General features: G+C 37.7%; 1 protein-coding gene across 2 annotated transcripts in view; it reads left to right on the top strand.

The window, feature by feature from the left end:
* Nucleotides 1–18,468, top strand: part of ERLIN1 (ER lipid raft associated 1) — a 36,024-nt gene extending 17,556 nt beyond the window's left edge. For both annotated transcript variants that reach the window (XM_047073295.1, XM_047073296.1), the window contains exons 8-12: nt 3,169–3,227; nt 5,111–5,202; nt 12,505–12,594; nt 13,668–13,747; nt 16,202–18,468. In XM_047073295.1, the coding sequence (XP_046929251.1) occupies nt 3,169–3,227; nt 5,111–5,202; nt 12,505–12,594; nt 13,668–13,747; nt 16,202–16,423 (543 nt within the window). In that variant the 3' untranslated portion in view covers nt 16,424–18,468. The remainder of the gene's footprint in view (nt 1–3,168; nt 3,228–5,110; nt 5,203–12,504; nt 12,595–13,667; nt 13,748–16,201) is intronic.
* Nucleotides 18,469–19,077: the final 609 nt, after the last annotated feature.

Here is a 19,077-nt window from a genome sequence, read left to right as displayed (position 1 = left end):
CTCTCTCTCTCTCTTTCTCTCTCTCTCTCAGAAATAAACATTAAAAATTTTTTTTTAAAGTTTCTTACGAGAGCTGGAATGCTTTTTCAGATCTTCCAGGCTATTTGTCAGCTTTCCTTCTTTAACACATTAGTGTCTGTTATGATAATTCAACTTTTTATTCACTTTTAAAATCTCATAAGATATATTATCTTTTCAAAAATAGTGGCCTTTGATATTTCTGCCAGCTTATTCTTCCAGATAAGTTTTCATTATTGATATTTTCAAGCTCTATCAGGTATCTAAATTGGCATATAAGTTTAAAATTAGGAACACAGCTTATGGTTTTACTTAGGCATATCATCACTTTTGTTTCTTTTAGAATTTCTGACCTAAGTGAGAAACCCATATCCCAAATTAAATTAATACTCATGGATTTACTGAATTTTAATGCTATTAAATATGTTGTCTCTTTTTGCGTAAGCATTGAGGAATCCAAATGATTCTTGGTGAATTTATTGTGTATCTACTAGTTTGTTGACTTCACTGTCTCTAATAAAGTTTTTTGGTTAATTTCCTTGAATTTGTTTGTTGTGTATGTAGTATAAACATTTAACACGAAATCTACCCTCTTGAATTTTTAAGTGCACGATACATTATTGACAGTATGTGCGATGTTCTACAACAGATCTTTAGACCTATATATCTTACTTGACTGAAACTATGAATTTCCTTAGATTTTTATTTATATAATTATGCCAAAATAAAAATCTTAATTTTCCCCTCCACAACCTAGTGTTTCCCAGTCTCCGAGTCATCCTATTTTAATTCTTCACATGACACTCATAGCTATCTGCAACTTTTTTATTCATTTATTTGCTTTTTGTTGTTATCTATTGTGTTTTCTCCCCTTAAAAATTTCAGTTTCATGAGAGCAGTCTCACCTTGTTCATTGCTGTATTCATAGTGCCTAGAACAAACAGTACTTGGCACAGATGAGGCACCCAGTTAACACAAGCATTCTCTGTAATAATCAGTATTTAATTTTTCCCTTGTCTGTATTTATACTTTTTTCTTCTTGAACAACTGCTGTGGCAAATTTGAGTGGTGAAAATATGTGTCTTTGATATTTTTTAAATATTTTTTTTCTTATGTAAGAGAGTGACTATATTATATGCTGGCTTTCCATTTAAAATATATGCTTAGGGGCACCTTGGTGGCTCAGTCGGGTAAGCGTCAGGTCATGATCTCACAGTTTGGGAGTTCGAGCCCTGCATCGGGCTCTCTACTGTCAGCACAGAGCCTCTTTTGGATCCTCTGTCCCCCTCTCTCTCTGCTCCTTCCCCGCTTTGCTCATGTTCTCTCTCTCTCTCTCAAAAATAAACATTTAAAAAAAAAATAAAATACATGCTTATACCCCAGTGGTCACTTTCAGATATATTCATTTCATTAGCTTTTTTCCCCTCTCCACTTACTTACTGTGTGTGTGTGTGTGTGTGTGTGTGTGTGTGTGTGTGTGTGTGTTTTGGGCATTGTTTTGGGATATGTTGTCATTTTATTTTTTTAAGTCTGTTATGATAACTTATGTTACCTGTTACAGTGGGTGCTTACTTTACACATACTTGAAAATTATGAGATTCCCAAGATTGGCAAGCATGTAGTATGTTCTTCAGCCTCCCTCATACGGCAAAATAGAAATCTTCAGAAGACAGTCCTATTTTATGCTTTTTAAAAAACAAACCTGGGGCGCTCGGGTGGTTCAGTTGGTTGAGCGTCTAACTTCAGCTCAGGTCATGATCTCATGGTTTGTGAGTTTGAGCCCCACATTGGGTTCTCTGCACAGAGTCCACTTTGGATCCTCTGTCTCCCTCTCTCTCTCTGCCCCTCCCCTGCTCACACTCTTTCAAAAATAAATAAACATTAAAAAAAAGACTAAAAATATATGGCCAGTTTCTTAATTAAATGCAAAATGATAGTGCTTCCTCCTGGATCATATTAAAACATACTGGAAGTCATTTGTGTTCTGGTAGTCACATCGTGAAATCTGGCATCTCTCACAAATGCTTGTTAGGAATTTTTGTCTTCTGGGTATCTCTGTGCATTGTTCCTCAGGGCCTCATATGCCCCACCTTCAGCACGTAATGAGTTTCCTCACTAGAGTCCCCAGCTTCTTACTCCGTTTCACTAATTCTTGTATTTAGTTATGATAGCTCTCAAATTCTTCACAGATTTGACTGTTCTCTCACATGTTGGAAAGGCTGTGTTGCTTAAAAGTTTTTAAGTCTTTTTAAAAGGCTTTTAAAAGAAGGTTATGTGCATAGAGGCTTTGTTTAAGGTTAGCCAGTTTTCAGAGGGAAATTAAAACTTTCTTCACATCAGGAGTTTGTTGTGTGTGTTTGTAATGTAGGGGGGGTGCAGGGAGTGATGTTTAACTAGTTAAATCAAAAGCTTTTGAAAGCTCAGTTTTCTGATGGAGAAGTCAGCCTTCAAAAAGCTGCAGTTCCCAAATAGATAATTTTAATTAATGTCAAAGTACACTACGGTTAGGGAAACAAAGTGTCTAGTAAACAATGTCTAAAAAAGACAAGTAGACTTTGTTCTAAGTGAGCTCCTGGCAAGAAAGAATGTAAGCTGTTAACTGGTATTTGTTTTCCTTCAGCTTTGGACTGTTTCTGTATAGCCAGTACTGAGTGATTACAGGTTTAAGAAACAGTAAATATGTTTATTGTCTACTGTTACTAAGTTGCATATACTGACCTGAATTTTGTTTGCTTTTATTTTTGTTGTTGACTGTTTCCTACTTTACAATTTAAATCTTGGAATTTTGCCTTCCTTGTGTTTCTTTGGTTGGCAAGCCTGGAAAGGAAACAAAAGTATCCAACTGAAGAGCTTTGTGGAGGTCTTTTAAGGGAGAACCTTTTCCCTTAAGGAGTTTATTTCCTCAGTGGATAGAGTGGTTTTTCCTGTAGCCAAACATTTTTTTTTTTTTTTAAGGAAGTAAAAAGCAGAGTATCTTTGATTCTTGGTGTGATGGCATGAAAAACAGATTTTCTAGAGGAATCTCCACACGTGTTAGTAGGCAGCTATGTCATAGTTGCTTTATTACTTTCATATGAGGAGCTTTTCTGTAGATTTAGTTTGAAGATTTATTTTTCAAATATACTTTGGCTTTTCACTTTTATTTTTTAGGCTGTGCGTGTTACAAAACCCAAAATCCCAGAAGCCATAAGAAGAAATTTTGAGTTAATGTGAGTAATATGCTTGGGAGCCCAACATTTTTTTTTAGGGCTGTCTACTTATTAATATACCAGTGTAGAGAAAACTTCTATATGAGATATTACACTCTGGGGTGGGGTGTATATCTATTTTCCATTCTTTAATTCTAATAATATTATCTATTCTTGTGTCTTAATTCACTAGATTATTATGAGTTTTCCCTTTATATATGAACATTTCAGGAGCAGCATTAGAGGCTAAGTATGCAGTTTGCTATAGAGCTATTGTTGGAAAGCTAAGGAATTGTAATTTGGACATGATTACCTTGAATTAAATACTAATAGAGAAGAGAAGGAGTCCTGGCTGGTAAGGTTGAAGGGAGTGCCTGTATTGTGTTACTGTGTTGTAATGGTAAGAATAGAAACACTTTATTGGCGTAAAGTTTGATGTTCATTTTATGTGGTTGTGTATCCAAAATGACACCTAGATCTTTATAATTTGCTTTGGGGAAGCTTTGCCTTAATTGACTGCTGGTAGTCTTCTCTTTTATGTGTCCAGGGCTGACTGGGAATGAGAAGTTACTTGCTTGACATGAAATTAATTTCTAAGTGTTCTGAAGATCCATATTAGGGGAATACCTATTGTAGTTGAAATGGCAGTATTACTCTTGTGTGACAGGTAGTGAAAAGAAGAAACAAAAGTCTTTAGGAAATTTGGCTGGTATTTGAAGAGGAAAAATATGAAATGCTGGAGAAATAACTGCACAAGTCAAGAATACAACAGATTGTATAAGTATAGGGGATCCAAGAAGTAATAATACTTCTTCCTGGGGTAATATACGGTTGAGTCCTTACTGTTCCCGAGTCTGTATCTTTTATTATGCTGAGTTTTATTTTCTCTTTTCATTTGTAGAAAAGGAACTTCTTTTTTGAAGCTATAAAGCAGAGTGCCAGGCTGGGTAGATCATGAGTCTGATCCATTGGTATAAAAAAATTTTTTAATTGAAGGCTCAGGATGCCTTAGGCTCTCAACATGATAGCTTCTAGTGATGGAAATGTGAAGACTGTATGTTCTCTGCCCTCAAATAATTTGTAGTATCCAGAATGCCATTTTATGTCTTTATCAATTTGGGCAGGAAGAAAGAAGAGATCTTTGGGGGGAAATGTTTTAGGGAAACTCTTGGAGTTACTTTTCAGATAAATCTGGGTCTTTCTGATTTTGTAGACTATTGAAATCCCAGAATTAAAAGCCACCTTGAGATCTAACCTTCCACCTAATAGTAGTCTTTTTTATACTTTTTCTGCCATGTGGTCACCCAATCACCACTTGTACATGCTTAGTGATAGGCCAGCCATTTCCATTATTAGAACACTCAGGTTCTCAGAAAAGTCTTCTTTACATTGAGCACTAGTTCACTACCTAATAACTGCCACCTAATTATGTCTTCCATACAACAAGCAGGGCCACTGCAAAAGAGTGCCTGAGGAGGGGCTGAAATCCAGCTCCATTCTGCTTGTCAGACCATGTACCTGAGGGACTGCGTCTGCCCAGAGGTTGTTGCATTTTGCTATTTGGCCCAGAGTGCTGTATGGGCTAGCTGGAGGCCTAACAGTAAAAGAACCATTTATATCCTCCGGGTACTTCCAGATCACAGGCCTTTCCATGATACAGTTAGAGGAAAAGGGCAGACTAAACTCAGATGTATAAATTTGATGCCTATATCTGGGTGACTTTGGGCAAATCATTTAACCTTTCAGCCTCAGATTTATTATAAATAAAATAAGGTAACACCTCTCTTGGCACCATAGTGGATCAGAAAGTTCGTGTTGAAATGGTTCTCTGACCCACCATAGAGTCAGAATTACTGCCTGTGACTGCACATCATTTCTAATTTTTATGATATTTTGCTTCACAGGGAGGCTGAAAAGACAAAACTTCTTATAGCTGCACAGAAACAAAAGGTTGTGGAGAAAGAAGCTGAGACAGAGAGGAAAAAGGCTGTTATAGGTACTTTGATTTCTTTCTGAATTGGTTGTTTCTAAAGTACATGTGTTACGAGCTTGTCCTGTTCTTTGTCAGTCTGATGATGGATATTGATGGGATCAAATAAGATTGCATCATACATAGTGGAGAATTCTGGAAACTCTTTTGTACATTCAGATGCCCTACAGCCTTTAAAACCTGATGGTGCCAGTACCTAATGAAGTGGTTTGGCTCGCGACCATGTGTGGCTGCTACTGCTACTTTTTTCAAGGACAAGGAAAATGGATAGGGTTTTTGGGCAACGCTGGCCTCTGTGGGGTAGAGTTTTTGTTCATACAATTTAAGAATGGGAAGTTTTTTGGCCAAAGCTCATGTTTATAGCATGCATCCTTGCTGTTGACATGTACTTAGTTTATCTGGATGGCTAGATGTTGCCCTCTCCGACAGTACGGCGGGATTGCTTACACCTTATGTGAATCACAGAAGCTTCCCAAACACTCCAGGAGACTGTGTATTGGACTGACCTCTTAGGCTGTCAGTTGTTTGTTCCTTGGGATGCTGAAAGTTTAAGAGGTGTTTTGTAAACTATTTCAAATATGCAGAAATGTACAGAGAATAATAAAATGAAGGCTTAGTGTTTGCCACATCCCTTCAGGTCATACTTTCTTTCAAAATAAATTTATATATCTGTTGGAAGCCCCCTGTGTTCTCTTACCTGGTCCTATTTCTTGACCCATCTTCTCTGAGTAGCTTCTGCTCTAAAGCTTGTGTAATCTTTCTGTCCATATTTTTATATTTTTATTATAACTATGTAATAATAATAATTCATAGGATTGTTTTAAACCCTAAAAATGGTATCAGACTCTACCTTTTATTTCACAGCTTGCCTTTATCGTACCAACATTGTTTGAGTTTTATTCATATTGGTATGTGTAGATCTGGTTATTTTTAACTGCTGTGCATTCATTCTATGAGTGGACCTCAGTTCATTCTGATGAATTACTGTTGAAGAGTTAGGTAGTTTCTAGTTTTTCCTTACTATGAGCAGTGCCGCAGTAACGCCAGTGTCCATGTGTCTTTGTGCACATATTTGGAGTTTTCCTGTGATAGTGCTACTCAACATGTAGTGTTGGTCACTGCCCTGTATCATCGGCTGTTTGTTTCTGATCCATAATGAGATGACAGAAATTGACAATGAGTGCTTAGAAATTCTTATAGTATTATATAGTAATTTTATGTCTAATAATAAAAAACTGGACCCTGAGTTTTTGTTTTTAATATTTTTCCAAGTAATTAATTTTTATTATAATTTATAAAATATTGTTTCCTAACAAATTGAAATACAGAAAAAGGGGGGAGGGTGCTGTTCCTTCCATAGGTAATTGAAGAAGCACTACTCTGGAATACATACCTCCAAGTCGAATTGCTGGGTCATAGGGTACATACATTTTCAAATTTATAACATACGGTATTGCCAAATTGCTCTCCAGTGGTGATTCTACCATTTTACCTTCTCTTCAGCAGGGTTTGAGTTCCGGTTCATTTGCTGCCATAATTGATTCCCATTTCTGCATATCCTCCTCAACTCTTGGAGTCATTAGACCTTTTAAATTTTATGTCAGTTTGCTGGTGGACATGTATCATGTAATTTCAGTTTGTAGTTCTCTGATAACTAGTAAAGTTGAATATTGTTTATTGGCCATTCAGGTTTCTTTTTTTGTATGGAATTGCTTGTTAATATATTATTAGCCCATTTGATTACTTTTTTTGGACTGATTTATAGAAGTTCTTTGTATCTTCTGGATATTAATCCTTTCCCAGATTTATGCATTGGAAATATCTTCTCTTCACTTTGTGGCCTTTGAACTCTATGATGTCTTTGACATTCATATATATTTAATTTTCATGTGATCAAATTCATCAGTCTTTTCCATTCTGATTTGTGCTTTTTCTATCCTGTTTAAGAATTCTTTCCCGGGGCGCCTGGGTGGCGCAGTCGGTTAAGCGTCCAACTTCAGCCAGGTCACGATCTCGCGGTCCATGAGTTCGAGCCCCGCGTCGGGCTCTGGGCTGATGGCTCAGAGCCTGGAGCCTGCTTCCGATTCTGTGTCTCCCTCTCACTCTGCCCCTCCCCCGTTCATGCTCTGTCTCTGTCCCAAAAATAAATAAACGTTGAAAAAAAAAAAAAATTAAAAAAAAAAAAAAATTCTTTCCCAACCCCAAAGTAATAATTTTATTCTAAAAGGTTTAAAGTTTTGCTTTTCATATTTAAATCGTGAGTCCATCTGGAATTTATTTTAGGGTTTAGTGTGACGTTGGAATTCAGTTTATTTTTTCCAAATAGCAAGCCAATTATTTTAAGCTATTTATTGAAAAGTTCATTATTTTCTCTACTTTTTTCTAATGCCACACCTATCATATAACAAGATACTGTATATAATTTGTTCTGTTGCTGTGGTCTCTATTTTGTTCTAATTTCATGGTCTATCCTTCTCCAGAATTACCTTGTTTTAATTACTGTTGCTTTTTATGTTAAGTCTTGCTATCTGGGAGAGCAAGTTTCTCCTTAACTATTCACTTTACTCTTCCTAAATATTCTTATAAATGTCTTGGGCTATCCTAGGCCCTTTATTCCTCCATATAAATTTTAGAACCGGGTCAGGTTCTACAAAATGCTGTGTTGAGGTTTGATTGGAATTACATTACCTATACATGTCAGTTTGGAGAGAATTGATTAATTAAATTATTTATTTACTCAGACTTATACTGAGTCTTATAAATCTGTTTTATTTCTCCATTTATGAGAAGTGTCTTTCAAAAAGTATCATAATTTTCTTCTTAAGGTTCTGGCACTTTCTTTCTTAGAGATTTATTCCTATATATTCCTCAAGCTTTTTGCCATTATAAATAGGATCTTTTTTGAAGGATTTTTTAACTGGTTTTTGCTTTTGTATAGGTATGCTGTTCATTTTGTTGTTGTTGTTTAGTAGTCTTGCTGAAAATGCTATTATTTCTAATAGTCTCCTGTTGTGAGCAGTCAAACTATCTTCAGATCAGGACAGTTCTGGTTTTTCCTTTGTAGTCCCATACCTCTTTACTCTTCTTATCTTCCTGGTTTCAAGGTTATGACTTAAAGTGCAGTGTTGAAAAGAAAGGTAGCGTCAAGTATTCTTGTCTTGTTCCTAACTTTAAATAGTCCCAGTGATGTTTGCTGTACTTAACTTTTATCAGGTTCATGAAGTTTCTGTTTCTTGCTTGCCAAGAGGTTTTCATCATAAATGACTGTTAAAACTCTTAGAATTTTTTTCTATGTATATTTTTTCTAATTTTTCCTTTTAAAGCTTTTAATGTGGTGAATTATATTAGTAGATTTTCTTTTCCTGAATTATTTTGCTTTCTTGGGATAAACCCATTTGATCATGATATAGGAGATATACCTCAGTACATTTCTCTATATGTCTTGCTTATAATTTCTTTAAAATTTTTACTTTTATATGTCTTCATTTTTACTTTTATAAATTTCAGCTTATAATTTTTTCCTTGTACTGTCAGGTGTTTTTTTTTGTTTGTTTGTTTTTTCTTCTTTTAATGGTTCCACTAGCCTCAAAATGATTTGGAGAGCATTCTTTTTTTCTGTGTTCTGGAACATTTTGTATAAAATATGTTATTATCTCCTCTTTGTAGGTTTAATGGAACTCTTGTAAAAAACCATCTTGGTCTAGTGGGGTTTGTGTTCTCTCATATGCTTGTTTTTGGTGGTAACATTTAGCCTGTTGATTTAATTTCTGTACTAACTATAGGTCTGTTCAGGTACTTGTTTCTTTAAGTTTGAGCAGTTATACTTTTCTAGAAAATTGTTTCACATCTGAAATTTCAGACGTGGGGACATAAATTTGCAGAATTCTCTTATAATTTTTAAAATCTGCTACCAAATGTGCATGCCCCTTTTCATTCCTAGTATTGTTTTTTTGTGCCTTCACTTTTGCTGGATTACTTCTGCCAGAGGTCTGTGATACTCTATTCATCTTTTCAGAGAACTGCATTTTGATTTGGTTGATTCTTTTGTCTCTTACTTTTCAATTACATTATTTACACTTATTTTTATTATTCTTCTACTTCTTTTTTTGAGTTTTCTCACTGGTTCTTTTCTAACTTCTTGAATTACTTAATTCTTTAGATTTCAGTCTTTTCTGATTGAAACATGTAAGATTATATATTTTCTTTTTTTCTATTCACGTGTTTTGAAATGTAGTTTATTGGTGTTCATTTTTAATTTTTGTAAAATGTTTCCATTGTGATTTCTTCTTTCACTTATGAAGTATTAAAAGTATATTTTTCAATTTCTGGGTTTTTAGGGGGCTACCTTTTTATTGTTGATTTCTAATGTTATTGCATGATAGTCAGAAAATATGATCTATTATATGGATTCTTAAGTATTTGTTGAAATTTGCTTTGTGGCCTATCAGTACATGGTACTTTTTTGGTAAATGTTCTCTGTGTGCTTGAAAAGATTGAATGTGTTTTCTCTATTTGTTGGATGCAAATTTTCTCTGCTTATCCATTCAGTCAGGCTTATGAATTGTGTTGTTTACATCTTCTATATTCTAATTTTTGCCTTCTTGAGCTATCAGTTACTGAGAGAGGTGTGTTAAAATCTCCCACCATGACCGTAGATTTGTTTACTTGTAATTTTTTTTCTTTACATATTTTAGAGCTGTATCATTAAGAGCATTTAGGATTGTTACATCTCCCTGGAGAATTGCTCCTGTTATGTGATAACCCTCTTTATCCCAGACACACTGTTTGGCTTAAGATCTGTTTTGTCTAATGAAATTATAACTATGCCAGATTTCTCATGGTTAGTTATTTTCTTGATGTATCTTTTCCCATCCTTTTACTTTCAACTTTTCTATGTCATTATGTTTTAGGTGTGTCTCTTGTAAACAGCATATAGCTGGATTTTGTTATCTTATCCAATGTGAGAATCTGTCTTTTAACTGGTGAGTTTAGTCTTTTTATATTTATTGTGGTTACTGCTATATTTGGATTTGTTTGTATCATTTAGTTTTGTGCTATTCACCACGCATTTTTTTCCTTTGCTTCTTTTTTCTCTTTTCCGATTGGTATTGAATTGATTGGATTTTCTTTATTCTTTTCTTCCTTTTACTTAATTGGAAGTTTTATATTGTTTCTAGAATGTTTCTATAACTAGTCATTACCTGTAAAATGTTAATAAGCATACCTGACTTGACAGAATCTAAAGCTAATCATTCTATCCTCATAAAACCGTAGAATGCTTTAATTCTTATTACTGTCCCTCAATTTTACATAGTTACCTCGTATTTTAGTTTTATGTTCTTTTTATTCCCTCATTATTACTATTATCATTTATTCTTACAGTAAACATCCATTTTGATCTATAGGCATTACTTAATTTTTTTCCCTCTCCATTGTTTTTGGCAATTCATTCTTTTTTCTACTAGTTTGTTACTCTTGTTTTGGTTTTTTTTTCAATAAATGCTAAGGAATGGATAACTTATTCTTCCTTAGTCTGAAATGATTTTATTTCATTCTTGAATTAGTAATTTAGCCTACAGTTCTAAGCCCAACAAAACTTACTCTGTCACTGTGGTGATATTATTTCATTTTTGTTTGGCTTCCTCTTGTCTTCTTACTTTCATAATTTTTCTCTGTCTTTGTGGTGTGTCTAGGTAGAGACAAGCTTACTTCTCTTCACTGGGCTAGTGGGTAGAGGTTTTTAGTCTCAGTGGAATTGAAGCCCATTAGTGGTCTCAGTTTTATACAGTTCTCAAGGCGTCACCTCCTGGCCATGAATGGGCAACAATCCAGGTCCATCTCCCTTGCTTGTCTAAGTTCTCAGCTCTTCCTATACCAGCTCTCAGCTGTCAACTCTTCCTTTGCTTATGTGTCTTGGGGATCTCTCATTCTTTCTTAGCATCTTAGCCACACATTAAAAAAAAATTGTTACATTTTGTCTAGCACTTTAAGGTGTTGTTAGCTGGGGGGTTTTCTCATTACTCTATTTCACCATTTTTCTAGAACCAGAACCTGACTCATGCTCTTTATTGGTTTATTTCTACACATCAGAGAGTAGCGTTAAGTGGGATGACCACAACCATTTCCCTACGTTGAGACACGATTCTCTGGGTTATAGCTATAGGCTCCAAATGCCTTCTGTTATTTCCAGTAGAACGTCATAGTCTATTTGGGAGTTGGGGTGATACAAGTTGATTTTATGCTAATGAGGAAATAGGGAAGTATGCGCTGGCGTCAATGCTAAAGGATACTGGATCTTCTGGAAATAGGAAAACACTTAGAAATCTTTTTTCTATTATACTCTTCCCCCAGGGACAGAGATAAGATGTGTTAAAATACTCATCCTCTTTGGCTGAAAAGAAGAACTGAGAATGTTCTTCAAGAATTGCAGTGATTGAATTAAAAGTGTAATAAGAGTCTTTCTTCCCTGGTCCTGGATCTTTTGGTTAGGCCGCTGGTGTACTTGAGGGTGTTTGGTTTTCCCTGCCTATAATTGTCTGCTGCAACCAACATGTTCACCCCCAACACTTGTTTTCACAGTGTCAGATGAATTAGCCTGCTTTCTCTTTTATGTTCTACCATAGTCAGAATTCTCCTTCTCTGATATTTTCATCTTGTCATTTCCCTCTTGGTAACTTCAACAGTTGATCCTGAGTATATTAAAGGTAAATTCTTTAGCCCATTACTCAAGATGGAGGTCTTCTAGCTTTCTTTCTATTGTAATTATTTGTTTTCTTGTCAGCTGGCTCCATAATGACCTCTTCATTGTGACTGTTCGTTTGTTCTTCTTGTCTTTACTCCTTTTGCCATGTCCTCCTAGGTCATGTCCATTATTTTCTTTAGGATTTTTTCCAGAAGACCTTTCTTGGTTTAACTTATCTTTATTCCTTCTTTCTCCTGCTGTTTTATAAGATTGTCCTATGTTGCCATGCATTTATGTTGCTTTGTTTTTGTTCTGAGTACTGTCACGAAGTATCATTTTCCCCATTAGCTTGTGGACCACTGCTGTGTAATCCCATGAAGGACTGAAACTGGTGTTAACCTTTTGTATTCCCTCCCATTTCCCACAAAACCAGCACTGTCAACAGTGAAATAGGAAATAAATTCCCTTTTTTCTGTTGAGTTGTGTACAGTCTGGATGTTTAAAACAATGAAACAGCCCATAAAACCTTATATGACTAAGTGTTAAAACTATATGCTGCTGATTCTAAGTATTTCCAGACCTAGAGAAATGTTTTTGAATGTATCTTTTTTTGTGTATAATTATAGAAGCAGAGAAGATTGCACAAGTGGCAAAAATTCGGTTTCAGCAGAAGGTGATGGAGAAAGAAACTGAAAAGCGCATTTCTGAAATTGAAGGTACATCAGGGAGAAAAGAGGCTCTGACTATCTTGAACTGCCTCTCTGCTTCAGAGACTGATTTCTTGATTATGGTGGGTGGGAAGGCCATAGACAGAATAATCTGGTCTGGAGGAAGTGGCTGCCCTGTTATGCTCATAGACAGATTTTTTTTAATTACCATTACATGTTTAGCTCTTGGTTGGTTTGTGACTATAGGCAACTCATCGCTCATTTTCTGTCCTTAAGTTGTGGCTTATTAGCTACCACTTTGTCCTCAGGCAGACAAAATATGAGAATTACCTATAATCAGTTGTAAAGAATATATAAGAAACCCCCACCACTACTAGTTTCTTTCCTACCTGTCAATCAAAAATATAACAAAAAATTTAGCCAGGAAAAAAGCAGCCTTAGTTTTTGTAAAAGGCTCTCAAACTCCTAGATTTCATATAGTGAGATGCTAACGTTCTGAGCTCACAGTCTTGAAGACCAGACATTCAACCTCTTTTGCTTGTATACTGCTGCTTCCTGTCCTGTCATTCTACATTAACTGATTCTGGATCCAGTTTGGAGGGGATGGGGACAGTGCAATATATAGAGCAGAGCTTTCATGTCTGGACTTCATTGTTTTACTTGAAGCCTAGACATGGGTAGGGTGTGAGGCTTTTTGGGTGATGATGGGTAGAGAAAAGAAGGAGCAGCTTTAGGTGAAAAATAAAGTAGGCTCCGATGAGCTGAAAGTTCTTTAACAATGACGAGAGTATTCTCCTTGGAAAAGAGTCTGGGGACTGGGTTTTGAAAACTGCTAATGTTACATGCCTTTAAAGTAAGTGATTGAGGAGTGCCTGGCTAGCTCAATCAGTAGAGCATGTGACTCTGGATCTTTGGGTGTAAATTTGAGCCCTGTGTCGAGTATAGAGATTACTTTAAAAAAAAATGAAATCTTTAAAAATAAATAAAATAAGTGATCAAAATATCAGGCAGCGGAAAAAGAGAGCCCTACTTAACATAGTGTGTGAACCCTTACACAGCTGAGGAAGTAGATTGCAACTTTCCTTTGTTTTAAACACTCTTGACTCTATTTTGCTTGCTAGATGCCGCATTCCTGGCCCGAGAGAAGGCGAAGGCAGATGCTGAGTATTACGCTGCACACAAATATGCCACCTCAAACAAGGTGATTGGCTCTCCATGCCACACTCCTAATAATATAGTGTTTGGGGTTTTGCTTTTCTTTGTGGGGGAGCTCTAATATGATAGAGGTGATTTATCCAGTGTCAAAGATCGGTAGTTACCATCATACTCTCCAGAAACAACCAATCACTTATCAAGTCATATGGCACACTCAATGGGGAGAGACCTTTGTGTAGTTCCTTGTAAAAGTGGGGAGATAGGACAATAGCGGACAAATCTATAAACACAGGTCAAATGCTATAAACTATCCATCTGTACTGCTCTGTCAGGGCTTAGTAATCAGGAAAGGTGAGGATCTTCTCATGGAATGACAGGAGTAACAAGAGAAGAGTAAAGTCCATTTAGAGTTGCTTTCCAGGTAGCTTTGCATAGATGCTAATTTCGTTTAGTGCAGTGTTTCTCATCAGAAACTTTCTTGGCATTTTGAGGCGGCAAACTTTTTCATTGTTGAAGACATGGGTATCTCATGCATTATGGACTATTTTGCATCCCTGACCCTTGCCTGCTACGTGTCAGTAGTGCTCACCGATTATTTGAACAGTCAACACCTTCTCCCCCGCGCCCCCCACACGTTTCCAAATGCCCCTAACTGAATATTGCTTGTTTACTGGATTTAAAAAATATTCTAGTTGTGAGGAATTTCACATGTGACAATTGGAGGTAGGAGGTTGGGTGAAATGGGTGAACGGTTTTTGTATAGAGACTCGGGTTAATTTAAGTCTAGAGAATGCAGGCCTAGTAAGCAGGAATTGGTAAGAGGCAACTAGAACCCCTGTGTATTCTGAAAAGGGAAGAATATGACCAAGGTTGATAAAGTTATTAATTGCAGAGAGAACATTGCAGATTAGAACGTTGAAAGAGTTGAGAAAGAGGTTGCCAAAGTGGTGTGGTTTGAAGGATTAGAGTCAAGATTTAAAGTATACACAGGTCTTAAATTCTTTCATTTTAGAAGGGAACAGCATGCTCTGGGCTCAGAAGAATTGATAAGGCATGATATGATAGGTTGATAGAGTGAGAGTTGTCAGTACTTTGAAATCCAGTATAAATTTAGAAGTAAATTTAACATATTGGAGACACAGCTCTATCGAAACAATGGAATTTGGTCAAGATGGAGGCAAGGTGAGAAACTTTAGTTTATAAAACTAGCAATCCAGGGGCACCTGGGTGGCTCAGTTGGTTAAGTGTCCGACTTTGGCTTAGGTCATGATCTCACAGTTTGTGGGTTTGAGCCCCACATCAGGCTCTGTGCTGACAGCTCAGAGCCTGGAGCCTGCTTCGGATTCTGTGTCTCCCTCTCTCTCTGTTCCTCCCTCACTCGTGCTCTCTCTCTCTCCTTCAAAAATAAAAACAAACAAACACAAATAAATAAATAATAAAACTAGCAATCCAAATCTGTTATGGGAGAAGCTATCCAGGCACAAGTATCAAGACCTTGTCCTTGAGGTTAGCCTTATGCTGAAAGGGACAGCAGTTTTATGCCATTTTGAAAAATGCTATTTGGATATTGATATTATATTAATAAGGCATTAGGAGGTAATTTGGTTATGCACTGTGACCATATTTGATGGCAGTTTCAGCAGAGGATGTGAATCAACTGGAGAGAGTGTAGACCCAGGGAATGGAAGGTGTGGGGAGGGGGGAGGTACTATGAAGGTCAAGATGGGCTTTGGCCTAGAGGACAGGCCAGGGACTTGCAATGAGGGGAGGATTACTAGGGAAAGGCTTTGGGGGAAGTATATTCCAGGAATATTCGAAATTAGTTTTAATAACAAACCCTGAGAGGTTTTGGTTGGATATATCTTGGCACCATGATTTTAATTTAAAAACAAAAACTGTGACAGATATGGTGATTGACAAACATCTATCACAATCAGTTTAAACATCTAGCTTCTAAGTAGAGGCAAGAGGACAGATCAGGTGATTTCTTGAGATCTTTTCCACTTCTAGAATGTGGTCAAGAAAAGCAGAATCACAAATGGTTGATTATAAGGATATGAGCCTAGCCCCTTTGAAGCTCTGCCATTCTCATCCATTGACCTGTCCTCTTAAGAGAACCTGCAGAGATTCCAGACTAATTCTAGGTTGAACTTTGCTAGATGAAATATAAAAGTATATATGAAGGCATTTTTCAGGCCCCAAGTCACTATAGAAATGTTAGTTACCATTGTTCCCCAAACCCATCTCCTCAATCCTTTTTTTTTTAAATGAACAACTTCTCTCTACATTAGGACAGGAGCTTGTGTAAGGAACTTCAAGTCTAAAATACAGCTGTTAATGTGATAGCCACACTTCAGAGTGAGAGAAGATCATTGGCAATGACTCAGAGTCGAGTAGTGATGTTCAGGAGAGTAGTAGGGGAAATGTGTGTAAGGAAAGAGATGGATGATTATTGCACTGAAGTGTCCTGATGCCTTTGCTCTTGTTTGCCCCCACACAGCACAAATTGACCCCGGAATATCTGGAGCTCAAAAGGTACCAGGCCATTGCTTCTAACAGTAAGATCTACTTTGGCAGCAACATCCCTAGCATGTTCATGGACTCCTCTTGTGCTTCAAAATATTCAGATGTTAGGACTGGAAGAAAAAGCTCTCTCCTCTCTAAGGAGGCTCTTGAACCCTCTGGAGAGAGCCCCATCCAAAACAAGGAGAGCACAGGTTGATGCAAGAGGTGGAAATGTACTCCCATATCAAGATGTGGCCCAAGGGGTTAAGTGGGAACAATGGTTATATGACTCTTCAGATTCACAGAGAACCTGTGCTCTGTCTGTTCTGCCTCTCCTGTGATAGCCCTGGGTTATCAACTGATTGCAGGGTAGAACCAACTGTCTGGCACCCAAATGTCTTCAGCCACAGTTTATCAAGTATCCTGTGTGTGTTCCCTTCTGAACTGGTACTCATAAATCCGGGAAAGTCTGATGCTAAGATACTGCCTGCACTGGAATGTTAGACAATTATATAACAAGCTGTGTTTTTCTAAGCTGAGATCTATTGAATAATGTTTACATTGGTCCCCGGGGAAATGTGTGCTTGGCCATTCGAGACATAAGAGGCCAGAGAAGATGTCAGGATGCGGTAAGTGTAAAGACGACCAATCACGCCTGGGGCCCAGGCTTTCTTTGGGGTCCAGTCCCAGCATTCATCCGTGTGATTAGCATCTAGTCCACTGAAGTTCTCCAGGAAATGATCTTCCACTTGAGCAATGATTTACTTGATATTATTTGCACCTTTTTTTTCCCCTATAGTTGAGTTGGTGGCCTGCTGAGATATGTACCTTGCCACCCAGCCAGGGATTCCTAATCACTAGTTATTACTGCATTAGTAGGCTCAGAGAGCTTGGTTTGAAGTTCTGGGTAAGATGAAACCTTTGCTTTGAACCACAGCTCTGGGGCCCCCACTTCCTCTCCATTGGATGATGACTGTCTGCATCACTGCCCCAGGCCATTTGTAACTAAGGTGCCTGACTTTTAGCCACTCCTTCCTTATGTGTCACTTCTCAGCTCTGGCTGGCCAAGAGCGGGACAGGGCTTTAACCGGAAATAGGAGCAGCATACAGTTCCCAGCTGTTCACTGCACAGTATTGTATCATAACTGCAGGAAGTTTTTATTTGTAAAACTGGATTTGGGGTACATTTATTTGCCCCAGTACCTCTACCTGAAGGCCGAATCCTAGGGCTGCCATGATTACTAGCACACTGATTCTCCTCAATATTGTTCTTCTGGAGCCTACATAGTATGGGACAGAGTAACTTAGAAAGCATCTTTGGTCATCTTTGTCTCCTTTTTTCCTGGCTCTGAGATTCTGAAATCAAAGTTGTTCTCTGGCTCTCACCCTCCCTAGGAAGTCAGGATTCCACTGACTTCCTGGGCAGCCAGGGGATTTAATCTCCCTTGAGAGGATGACAGAGTGAGTTATGAGTTTGCCTGTGGCTGTGGGAGACCTATTTCATCTGGGCCTTTTCCCCTTCAGATTAGCTTTCCTGAAACAGTGTGCCCCATACAAACATAGGCCTGAGTTTGTAGCTTGTTAAGACACCTTTCATGAATACTGTGTTCAAGCCAGACAGAAAAGTCATGGGACCACTTCCAGAAACCTTTTTGCTGTCAGTCCTGTCAGTCTCATGACAGCTTGTGGGTTGTGCCAAACACTTTCTGTGGGGAAGGAATCCCAGATTTGAGTGGGGCTTTTCCCTGGGCCTTATACTAGAGAGGCATTTGTAATATGGAGAGAATCCTTTTTTCATTTTCGCTTATTATATACACTCTCTTTATGTTCTCTAGCTCTCCTTCAAAGAACCTTTGAAATAGAAGAATAAACTCTTCACCTGTCATGTATTGTTGCTGCAGATAGGTAATGATTATTGTGGGAAATTTGGGTCATTGACCTTTGTGCTTTCATTCCTAGAGATGTTTCCTATTCCCATAAGCTAAAAGCCGTTGCCCCAAAGTGTTGGATGTGGGTTTTCTTACAACCCCCCCGGTGGCAGAGTTGAGGAACAGGGAACTAGCTTTGTGAAGTTGTAAAGAAACTACTTCCACTTAAACTCTCCCTGGAGTGTGCTTCCCAGCGCTCGCTCAGGCTCTAAGTCTATCCCTCCTGCAGGGATGTTCCTTTTGGCAAATACACACTGTAATCTTGAAGTCTAAATTTATATGTGAAATGCTACCTTTTTTAAAAAAGAAACTAAATAAAATTATTTTACTATCAGTGATTTGTATTTTTTCCTTATGTCTCCATTCTTGTCTGTTGTCTTCACATGCCCCTAAGGCTGTCTTGCCCATTTCAACTAGGTAGCCAGTTTATTTACTAGCTTAACTCAACTGTAGAGGCTTTTCTTACACTCTTCTCAGAATACTGTTTCCTGGGTAGAAGAATCTTGAAAGCAGGGTTTCTGCTCTTCCTGACTCACAGAATGTAACAAGGAATGTTCTGATTCTTGGTGGGATATGGCCAGCAGCCGAAGAGGAAAGGGAGGCTGGAATGTCATGCCCTTTCTGAGTGAGTCTAAGAAGGGAGGAAGGGAAGAGACAATTGTACTGAGGAGGAGGAAGGGCAAATTGTACAAACTAGAACTGACTTCACTAATTCAGGTGTTAGTCCACAAGCCAGGGTTGGACCTGCTCTTTCCAAGCTCTCACCGTTCCCTCATAGGGAACAATTTCACAGTGATGTTGGGGCAGCGGGGCTCAGTAAGGCGGAGTTTTGGGGAAAGCAGCCCTTTACTTGGGTTCCGGTGGAATCCAACCCCATGGTAACCTACATCTGCTGCTGCAGACCAGGGGAGTTTACTTAATTCAGGTGTTAAGTGTTACGTAT

The sequence above is a fragment of the Lynx rufus genome, unplaced genomic scaffold (genome assembly GCF_022079265.1).
Source record: "Lynx rufus isolate CCGP_SWC_20201006 ecotype Redwood Valley unplaced genomic scaffold, mLynRuf1.p SCAF_11, whole genome shotgun sequence".
NCBI classification, from domain to species: domain Eukaryota; kingdom Metazoa; phylum Chordata; class Mammalia; order Carnivora; family Felidae; genus Lynx; species Lynx rufus.
Note: the sequence above shows the minus strand (reverse complement) of the source record. Positions and strands in the feature narration are given on the sequence as shown.